We start from the raw sequence: 10996 nt of genomic DNA, 5'->3' as shown, positions 1-10996 counted from the left end.
TTAAGAGTCGCTTCTATATATTACAACTTATAAATTATTGTTAATAATAAAATATTAAAATATTTGAATACATTTATTTTTACCACTTACAATATATATCTTTTTGACGAGTTATAAATTTCTTTATATTATATTGAACGTAACTTTAACGGAATAAAAACGATATATATATGTGTTAGTGTCATGAGTCAATCCAATGTTAGTGTGAATATATATATCGACTAGTATAACTTTAACGAAATAAAAACGATACACATATATCATGAGATCGAATATTGTTAATTAAATGTTAATGTGATATATATATACGGTATCGATATCAACTAGAGTAAGCCGGTTTGAATTGCCGGCCGGCAACAATAGTAAGCGCAATCTAAAGGCTAAAAACCTATAGGGAGGTTGTGATTTTGGAGGATCGTGCTATGCCTTTTAAATTCCAATCAATAAACAATAATTTTAGTAGCTGCCAATGCCTGCCATTTGCCGGAGGGAGATTACACTCTATCTTTTGTTCTACATTTTTTAAAATAACTTTTAAATATAATTTCTACAAAATAATTTTTTTATTATGAATTTTAATTTCATTTTCTGTATAATAGTTTTGAGTACTGATTTTTAATCACCTAATCGGAATGAAGTTTTATCAATTGTCATCATGGGTATAACTTTTGTTCATGATATCGTAACATAAAAGAAAATTTGAGATTTTTTTTTTTGAAAAAATAAAATGATTTTTTGTTTCTAAGGAGTCTATCTATGCTGCTAACACATAGACAGTGTTCAGATGTTGCATCCAACTTTTTTTTGTATTTGAACATCTCAAATTAAAAAATGTATAGACAAAACGATTTCTCTAAGATGTCAAATATTATCGCTTAAAGTGTAAATTATTATCTTATAAACTTGGAGTAGGCTGTCAGATAATATTTTATATTAAAAATATATATATATGTCATAAGAAAAAAAGATAGTGAGAGATCTTTTTCAATAAGAAGTAAGAGGGTGCCAACTTATTATTATATTATTTTGAGTATGCCAACTTAAATTTTAAGATCCAAATTTCTCGATCCAAACACAATTTGAAAGATTGATATTTTTCTCTCTCTTATTTTCATTATAAAATTAATTAACACATTATTTTGAAACAAGGCTTTGGCTAATTAATATCCCACTATAAGTCCATAACTGCCCGAATTCATTTACCCTGACGCGCATGTGATTAATGAATTACACTGCCACGGATAAAGAATTAGTTGGGAGATTTTGGGCGAGAATCCAATTAATTTTACAGATAATTTTTGGATTTTTTTTATAAAAAAATACGCCTTATTACAGTGATGCACAACTGCACATTCATGAGGAGAAATTTCAAGTTACCCTTACAAGGATGCATCAAAGTGGATGGTTCTCAAAACACAGTCGCCATGAGGTCATTCAAGTAGAAATGGGAAAAATATGTTGATCCGTGTCTGTTGTGACATTCATTGTGGCGCGCATATGGTGGATTTGAACTCATGACCTCGTAATAAAAAAACAAAAACAAAAGGAAAAACAATTTCTTGACCTCTGATCTTGTTGGTAGGCCACAATCCACAAGGCAGATTTAAGGAGTCTCAGTAGAATAGATTCGGTAGCATCCCAACAGGTAAACAGTGGACTGTGAGTAGAATTCGCTGAAATCACAAACCGAAGTCCAATGCAGCTCGTTTCAACACAGATGTCACCTTGGCGAAAAACTCGGGTTCATTTTCTCTTATAACGTCAAGTGAACTGGATTCATGTTCATCAGCCTGTGGAGGAAAATTGATTAAGCAAGTATATAGTATTTCAAATACCTCGTGTATGACAAAGTCAGTGAAGGATGAATGCTTTGCGTACAAATTGCGAGTGCACAATTGCTAAAGAGTGTATTTTCATTTATGTTATGACAGGCATATTCAGTCCTGCACATACCTCTTTAAATCTCAAGAGAATTAAATTTGACATACAGGCAGGTTTTGTACGATCCCATCTGAAAATATACCATCAAACAACAAACAATTAGAATGGACAAAACCGCAGGTATGTCGCAAGTGTTTGCCTTCTTCATCATAATAAGATAAACATGACTAGGAGAAAGGATACACATATCAACTAGCATTTAAGAGAATTTGTCATATCAATGAAAGCTTCTCTTTTTTCTTTTTCTTTTTCTCTATAATGCACTATACAACAAAAATCCATACCTGATAAGTATTGAGTTTCTTTTTCTTTTTTCTCTATAATTCGCCATATAACAAATATCCATACCTGATAAGTATTAATTCGTTTACAGAACGCCACATTGCACGTCCTACTTCTTTAGGTGATTCATCTCTTGCACTCCGTCCATGCCACAGTTCTTTGACTATATACATGACCTCCTCAGCATCAACCTGGAAGAAATACAGACAAGACACACAAGTTGTATTTAATTGCAAATCACGTGGCTTGTGGCTTGACCATATGAAGGATGATGCTGGACATAAATCATTGATAAATGCAGTTTCATGAGTAGCAAATGACGGTTCAGGACTCGGTTGACATACATTAGTCAGTTTAAGCTTGCATGACTTCAAGATTACGTATGAATTTGCAACTTATTACGTTGTCAGCTACCACTAGATTTATGGTCCGTTCCCTCAATGAAAGAGTTATTCAGGTGACTCCAAAATCGCAAGGCATATACATGTTCATGTAACCCGTGTCGATTAAATGAATCAAGGTATATTCTCAAGACAAATTGTCCTGGGATTTCTTTCTATTTCCTTTCCTGTTCTTCCATAAAACCCAAAGTTAATCAGTCAGAAATAAATTGAAAAAAGGCTGGTAAAAACCAAATATAGCAATCAAATAACTGACTTGCTCATGCTCTGTGACAGGTGAGGTGGAGCGAAGAGGAAGGTGAGAGTTGGGGGGCTGCCACTTTATTGACAATGCATGTTACAGGTAGGTGAGGTGGTGTGAATAGGAAGGTGAGAGTTGAGGGCCGCTGCTTTTATTGACAATATATGTTACAGATGTGGAATAAAACACAATAAATATTTGAATCCAGTTCTTAATGACCAACACCTAATTGGTCACTTCATTATATCTTCGAGTGAACACTTAAAAGTACCAAGAATTGGCAATTATCCGTCACTCTTTCCTTTTATCCTAAATTCCGCCACTAAATCCACTCCATCCAACTTTAGAAAAGGGTAAAATACAAGCCGTCAATTCTCTGGGTTTTCATGCCAAACCAAGTGTTATCCCAACCGTACTATCTTTTTCTGACAAGAAATGCCTTCCCAATACCTTCCTACATAAACATTGTTTCTCAATGAAATATTTTTAGGATGAATACTAGCAGTGAATCAATGCGGATAAAAGGGAAGCAAGAGCACCCCAATAGAGTATTAGGAAAAAAACATTCACAATTGAGTACCTGAACTTGCATTGTGGTACCATACTGCAACTCTTCATGTTCAATAAGACGCTGATGAAGTACACGGTAATGATCGATATCAATATTCACAACTGGCTCCATATGAACTTGCACTCCAGCCAGTTGAGTCACAACATAGGAAGCCATTACTTGCCCAAAGATTGCAGGAATGGTTCCTAAGACTGGAATGATACGTACTCGAAATCCTGGAACAATCTAATAATCAATTTAATAGAAATTACAATTTCAGAAGAACAACCAGGAAAGATAAAAGCTGGTGCATGCTTAGAGATTAACAAAAAATAAAGTTCTGGTCACTGAAACTCTGCATAAGAAGACCCTGTATTTTTATTTGTTCTTTTAAATAGACCCTCAATTTCTTAATAAAAAATATCTGTAAAGAAACAGTAGAAAGCAATGACTAGAGCTATTACGAAAAATATTGATTGTAATAGGAAAATTGAGTGCTTACTTGATAATCTGAAGGGTTTTCTGCCTCCCCACTTGGCCCTTTGAAAGGAAGCAATTTTGCCTTGGGTTTCTCCAAAGAAAATACCACAGAAATGCCACCTTCAATGCCGTAATCTCTCTTCAACCGGTGTCTGACCTGCAACGTGGTGTTTTAGGAGTTTGGCATAAAAATAACAAATTTAATGTAATTAAGCAAATAAATAAAATCCTCCATGAGCGCTGAGAGGTATCTGTCAGTTGGCAAGTTTATTCCAAAGACCAAGTAATGAGGAATGAACCAACATCATCAATAAACAAGAACCATAGATACAATAACGAGTGAGAAAAGGATTTAGACCCACGTGTATTAACAAATAAAGGACAGCCAACTTCGAACTCAGAGGCATGCAAAATAGTTGGGAGAAAAATGAAGGTTTTAATTGTGAGTTTGAATGAAAATAGTAATAGCTGTTTAGTTTTCTCTTTCATCTATTGATATTTATGACTCAAACATCAAGGTACATGTGATACCAGCAAAGTATTACACAAAAGGCCAGATGATGCAAAGAAGGAGAAGGCTCGCGTTCTGAAGTATGATCATGGAAGCACGGCGATATTTACAAGGGCGGAGCCACACTTGTAGCCACCCGGGCTGTAGCCCTAGTGGCCCGAAATTTTTTCAAATTTTTGTATATATAAATTTTGAAAAAAATTGGATTAATTTGGTATTAGCCCGGGTAGCTCAATTGAAAATATTAAAAGATTCGGAAACTCAAAGTTTTAGCCCTGGCAGACCAGAAATCCTGGCTCCGCCACTGGATATTTAAGAATTTTTTTTATAAGAGATATTTAAGAATGAAGATTCCATGATAATTAGAACAAGATAAAGAAGAAATTTTCACACTTGCAACTCTTTACCGCCCGAGATAGAGGATCATTTATCGATTCTTTTAAGTCAGCCACACGAATTCTTGTTGGATCAGCTCTTGCACCAGCTCCTGTGGCGGACAAAACTTTCAAACCCCTACGCACGCATGCGGCAAGAAGCGAGACCTACAAGAAAGGATCAACCAAAGAAATCAAAACCTTTATAAAGGACACCACATGCAAAGAAGTCACACGCCATTGCACAGTTAAATGATGGATAACACAAATAAAAACATCTGTATTATATTATCCTTGACGCACGGTAAAAATCAGGCAAGATGAAAATGCTTAATTTAGAAGATGAACAAACTAAAAGCTTTAATGTAAACTTGCACTTCACAACACAAATATCAAACCAAAAAAATACTGCCTTTGCCTTTGAGCAAGATTCCATAGTGACGAGAGAAATTCCACGAACATAATATCATTAACAATATGAAACACAACAATAATGATCTAATCTCATTCCCACAACATGACGAACTAGAAAAAGTTATAGGAGTATCAAAGCGAGTACAGACTAAAAAGTTAGAAGACACAATTATAGCTTCAGATCAAAGGAACGGCTACCATCCAGTAATGTTTTAGGAATCACATTCATTATATAACGAATGAAAATAATGTCCTACTTGAGCAACCAAGTGATGGAAATGCATGTCGCGTTCAACACAGTTTAACAAATTCATCAAGCACTGATAGTTCAAGAACTAAAATGAAGTGATATAGAAAATCGAAAGGTTGGATGACCTTGGTGTCAATGTTATCAATACAATCTAAGACAAAATCAGGGTGCCCAGAAAGAATTTCATCTTCGGACGATGAATCATACAATAGCACTTTAGCATCTACATGGCATTCAGGGAAAATTGCTGCGAAATGCTTCTTCAGACACAAGGCTTTGGGGGTGCCAACATCCTCTCTTGTCGCAACAGAATGTCTGTTCAATGATGACACTGAAACCTTGGCAACCAACAAATGAATGATAAAATAGTTATGTCAAGTTTAAGCAGATAAAGAAACCACCAAAAGGTTTAGCCTGAAAAATGAATAACACTTAGAAAGCTTAAGTGGGCCACATGAACAAGGGAGTTACATAATTATCTAGCATAGAGATCCTGAAATGCAAATTTTTTGCACTGTGTGGTTTTCAGAGTTTCAACTAAAAGAAAACATATCTCTTTACTGTAACCCACAACACCTTCTTGAAGACAAAAGTATATCGAATACTTCCGTGAATGAGGTTCAACATATGACGAACCCAAAATTTTCCTCAATTTCACTTCATTTGTCTGGATTCTCGGAGAACATCAGCAAATGATTTGCTGAATCAACAAGGAGGCTGAGAGTAAGCACAAGCTTGCAATGAGCTTGAAGTGCTCTCCCATCTGAATTCTCCAAAGCTATATCTTTGGGTTTGGGCTCTGTAATGAACCCAAAGGCCAAATGTCAGCCCAATGATCCAAAGCCCGGCAGCACTGATGGTTCATCCATTGGGGAAGACTTGGTTTACACTCATGGGAAATATAGAACTATAGATGAGGAATTTTGGATTCTAAGTCTGTTTCTTTTTATTCTTAGTAGCTTATCTTCCTTTGAATAAATATTATCCCATGTAGGCAATGTTTAGGGATATTATCGAGTTAAGGATTTTTAAATAATTAGGTAGCCTTTTTCTTGTAGTTATATGGCACGCTTAAGCATTAAAATGCATATATTTTCTCCAAATAATTCCATTATATTCAAGAGATCATTGGGTTCTCTCAGCAAAGCACAAAAATTTACTAATGATGGAAGCTACTAAAGATTTTGACTTTTTGAGGAAGGCAGGAAATATATATGTTATAGGAGACTAAGATGGTTATCTTAGTTTGTTAAAAATAAAAAAAAAAAATATCATGTGCACCATTTTGCTAGCAAATTGATAGATGTAATGGTTTAGACAGGAAGTGCTTTGAGAGAATATATAGGTAAGCACGGCCCACAATTCAAATACAGACGGTTTCGACTCTAGAACTGATAGTTATGATTCTTATGGAATGTGGAATCAGTATTGAATTGCTTCTATACCATTTCGGTTTTGGTACCTGATGGTTTCAGTTCCAATTTAGTTACAGTGGAAACTGATTTAAATTGTGATTTATTTCTTAAAATTTAATGGTCAAGAAACAGATGATGGGATGACTCATGAACTAATCAACCTAATTAAAGTTATTTATTTAACAATTATATTATTAAATATCTTAATATATAATTCTTATAAAAACAAAGTTGGTTTTAAATTTAATCTCTATGAATCAAGTAGTTTAATTATATAAATTTAGTTTTTTATGAATACTCTAAGACCTCAGATTCATGTTTTTTAATTGTACAGAAAAAAGGTTTCGATTTTTATATTATGAGAATGTTCCAGTTTTGATTCACAGTTCGAAGAAAATCATTGTCAGGTCAATATTTAGGAATGCTTTATATAGAACTGAGACAAGAACACATATGGCATTGTTCTCTCTAGAAGTTTCTCTAAAAAAATTTTCCAATTCTCCTTTTCCCTTTCTCTATGACTGTGTTATTTCTTATTTCTCATAGTTACACACTTATTCCAAGACTCTTGCTATGATACAATTAGTTTTTACAGAATGTGCTCTCAATGAGAATAGATGTGGCAGAATGGGTGACCTGGGAATATGATACCATTGAGTGTGTAACTTCACTCAATGTGGGTTGTGGACATCAACTTCTCAATAGATAGATGGTGTTGTGCGTCTTATTTTTGTTCTACAACAAAATATGAAGTGGTTAAAAATCCGAGAGCCACTCTTGTGTAGAAGCCTAGTTTCTTGGGCCTGGACTCTTACCTGGAAATTATGGTGTAACATAATGCTTGTAAAAATAAATACCTGATCAAAATCCACGAGTAGAAGCCTCCCTACACCTGATCTCAAGAGCATAGATGCAGCATGACTCCCAACTCCACCAAGACCAATGACCACGACATATGATGATGTCACTTTTGACTGATGTTCGAGGCCGAAGAACTGGATATTTCTGGTATGATAAAAAAAATACATCAATTGTGTTGTCAGCTTCTGCGCAATACTAAACCAATCACCAAAAAGATCTTATGCCAAATGTATGCATAACCTTTTTCTATGAAGAGAAAAATGGACGTGACATGAATACTACCCTTCTTCATCATTGTGTTGGTCTTAAACAAGTAAAAGATCATCTTTTTTATTGAATTAAGTTTCCTTCGTCCGTTTTTTAATCACCGATGTGAAAGGACACAAAGATTTAGTCTATGGTAGAAAAAGTTACCGTTCTTAATATACTTGTTTTTCCCCATTAAAGTACTAGCTGTGTAATACAATAAGTACTGTCAAATACAATTCGCCATTTATAGAAATGGAGTGTCAATAAGGGATGTCGCAAAAGGATGTAAGAGAATGAGAATTCAAATGGATGAATTGAAATTTTTAACTTTTTTCAGACGTTTTGATACTAAAACTGAGTTGCACTTTTGAGTTCGCAGAGCTTCAACCCTAATCTTCTCTCAAATTGAAAGCTCACCCCGAATCAAGCCTCTAAAATACTGAAAGAAAACACGGTAGCGTCATTTGAACTCTGCCAGCCTTGATATTGTATACTATGTAATTGGATATTACAATTATATGTTGATCATATAAAATCCACAAAACATCCATCATGTAATCAATCATTCCTTTGTATCTATAGGAGAAAACAATTGATCATCTAATTCATCAGCCTCGTGAGAGAAAGAACATTCTGTCACCTTGTGAGTTGTTCCGACACAATTTCATCCATCAGCAGACTTGGACTAGCTTCGCATTGATTCGCATCCTCCGATAATTTATGGCTCGCTAAAGCTGTATCAGCTCGATTTTAGATAAGTTGGTCCAAGAAACATGGACGGAGGTTTCAACCATAAGATTCACAACAATGATAATAAAATGGAACATCGAATCTCATTAGACAGAGAACAAATATCAGATGCCGATAATAAGTGAACTCATCACCAAAGTTTTCAACATGCCAATAACTATGTTTCTAAGAATTTCACATGATGAATCCCACTTACAAGTTAAAACAAACCCAAAAAAATCCCATTTATAAACAAAAAAGGTACTAAGAATTTGAAAGAATCTATCACCTAACTCACTGATAAGCACTTTTTTGTCTTATTGATGCGGTTGAAGAGGACAAAAGAAAGGGCTTAGAGCCTTAGAGACAATGATAAGATCACCTAACACGGTTAGGATTAATTTCATGCACACACATGATAGATAGTGAAAACCATCATAAGTAAACACTGTAAAGATCAGCTTAAGAACCGTGCCAAGAGTACAATGTTGGCACATAAGAAACTGGTGTTCATCTAAACCACTTGAACTTGAAGTCTAAACAGAAAATAAAGCACATTCCCTCGAACAAACCAACGTGATACAAATGCAATATACCATTCAATTCAGTTGCCTCAGCAATCGTCTGTGGCTTCCCAGCTTTTCTGCAAATCACAACCAAACATATCAACAGATGACAAACCACCAAACCACGAGTCCTTGATGCCAAAAAAAAATCATCATGAAAAAATGGTAAAATTTGGGTCACGCAGTCAAGCTCGTGCCTAAACAGTTGCAGAGAGTGACCTGTGCACAAATTTGAAGACAGCAACGGTAGCAGCAGATCCCATTAGAGCTCCAGCTCCAAACAACACCAGATATTTAGACCTTTCTCCCATCTCACACCTCACTGTGCGCGCGTTTTGGGTGAAAATTGGAGCCGGCGATGAACAATTTCCCCTACGACCAGAGCAGAGGTTCAAGAGTAAAAAATTTAAATTTTTATTTTTAATTAAAAAAATATAGACTAAACTTTCAAATATCAAATATAATGAGCTAAATTCCATTTTATCGGATACATTATTATTATTATTTTTTTTAAAAAGGATACATTATTTGTTCGACGGCCTCTTATATGTTAATTAATATATAGTTTTGGAGAGTTATTTTCAAATTAAAAGAACAATAATTATCTTTTTTTTCATATTTTCTAGCATCTTAAAAGTTTTATATATTTTTACCTTTAAAAAAAAAAGGTTTATATATTTTTTAGATATGATTATATATGACACATGATTTATAATAGGTGTGCATTTGAGGAGATGAGTTTGAAATGATCCTTGAAATACATGAATTTTAATCAATTTTTTAATGTTAACAATGAAATAATATATAAGATAACAAGTAAAATGAGTTTGAAATGATCCTTGAAATACATGAATTTCTATCAACTTTTTAATGTTAACAATGAAATAATATATAAGATAATAAGCAAAATGAGTTTGAAATGATCCTTGAAATACATGAATTTCTATCAACTTTTTAATGTTAAAAATGAAATAATATATAAGATAATAAGCAAATCTTAGATTCGATTATTCTATTCATTGTGTTAAGACCAATCTTTCTAGCGCGCTTATTTTCTCATTCTCACGCATCATGAGAAGTTGGGACCTTACATTAACAATTCATTACATAATAACAATATCGGTTGAACTAAAATTTTGCTTGAATCGATGAATTTTGTTGGAAGTGGGAGGTTTGATTTGGGAAAGATTTAAGTGATGGTTTCATATGACTCATATCTAATATGTAATTAAAATCCACCGCAATAATTTTTGAAATTATGTAACTTGATTTTTAATTTATTTTAGTTTTTGTCAATAAATGTAGTTAAAATAATTTTAAGATAGCAACTTTTAAAAATAAGTGATTGTGGAGATTCTCTTAACAAATTGTTTGCAACCTCTAAAAATATGTGATTATGGAGATTCTCTTAACAAATTCGGTGATCTGAGTAAAATACAAAAATATATAAAAACACATTTCAATTTTTATTTAAAAATTATACTTGGATAATTTTTTTAAAACATATTTTTCAAAAAAAAAATATTGTCCAAATATATAATTTAAGTTTTTCCATTTATAAAACATTAAAATATTTTTAAAATAAAGATTCAAATGGAAATTTATCCATGATATGCAACATTTCAATTGATATGAAAAAAAAAACATCTCGATGGATAAATTGTTCGATTAAAAGTAATATAGTCGACAAAAATAATAATTTCCAAAAAATTCGATAATTTGAAATGTGTAA

General features: G+C 33.4%; 1 protein-coding gene across 2 annotated transcripts; it reads right to left on the bottom strand.

Moving 5' to 3' along the window:
- Positions 1-1309: 1309 nt before the first annotated feature.
- LOC140879374 (tRNA threonylcarbamoyladenosine dehydratase) lies at positions 1310-9654 on the bottom strand. 2 transcript variants are annotated; one of them, XM_073283061.1, is made up of 11 exons: positions 9484-9654; positions 9295-9341; positions 8610-8703; positions 7717-7864; positions 5570-5782; positions 4800-4948; positions 3918-4047; positions 3446-3661; positions 2290-2414; positions 1954-2011; positions 1310-1790 (listed from the first exon to the last, which is right to left on the bottom strand). In XM_073283061.1, the coding sequence occupies exons 1-11, from the start codon at positions 9573-9575 to the stop codon at positions 1680-1682; spliced, it is 1383 nt and encodes a 460-aa protein (XP_073139162.1). In that variant the 5' UTR covers positions 9576-9654; the 3' UTR covers positions 1310-1679. The 2 variants fall into 2 exon arrangements, with proteins under 2 accessions (XP_073139162.1, XP_073139163.1); XM_073283062.1 differs by having other exon boundaries at positions 1311-1790; positions 3918-4052; positions 4814-4948.
- Between the last annotated feature and the right edge of the window lie 1342 nt (positions 9655-10996).

This window comes from Henckelia pumila, chromosome 2, assembly GCF_033568475.1.
Source record: "Henckelia pumila isolate YLH828 chromosome 2, ASM3356847v2, whole genome shotgun sequence".
In the NCBI taxonomy this organism is placed as follows: Eukaryota; Viridiplantae; Streptophyta; class Magnoliopsida; order Lamiales; family Gesneriaceae; genus Henckelia; species Henckelia pumila.
The sequence above is the reverse complement of the archived record's forward strand: the minus strand, read 5'-3'. Positions and strand labels throughout refer to the sequence as shown.

Excerpts from the sequence above, each read along its gene's own strand:
- LOC140879374 (XM_073283061.1), bottom strand. The coding sequence starts at position 9,575 with ATGGGAGAAAGGTCTAAATATCTGGTGTTGTTTGGAGCTGGAGCTCTA. Across the intron at positions 4,949-5,569 it reads TTGATAACATTGACACCAAG|GTCTCGCTTCTTGCCGCATG; the intron begins GTCATCCAACCT and ends CCTTTCTTGTAG. Across the intron at positions 2,012-2,289 it reads AACGAATTAATACTTATCAG|ATGGGATCGTACAAAACCTG; the intron begins GTATGGATATTT and ends GTATATTTTCAG.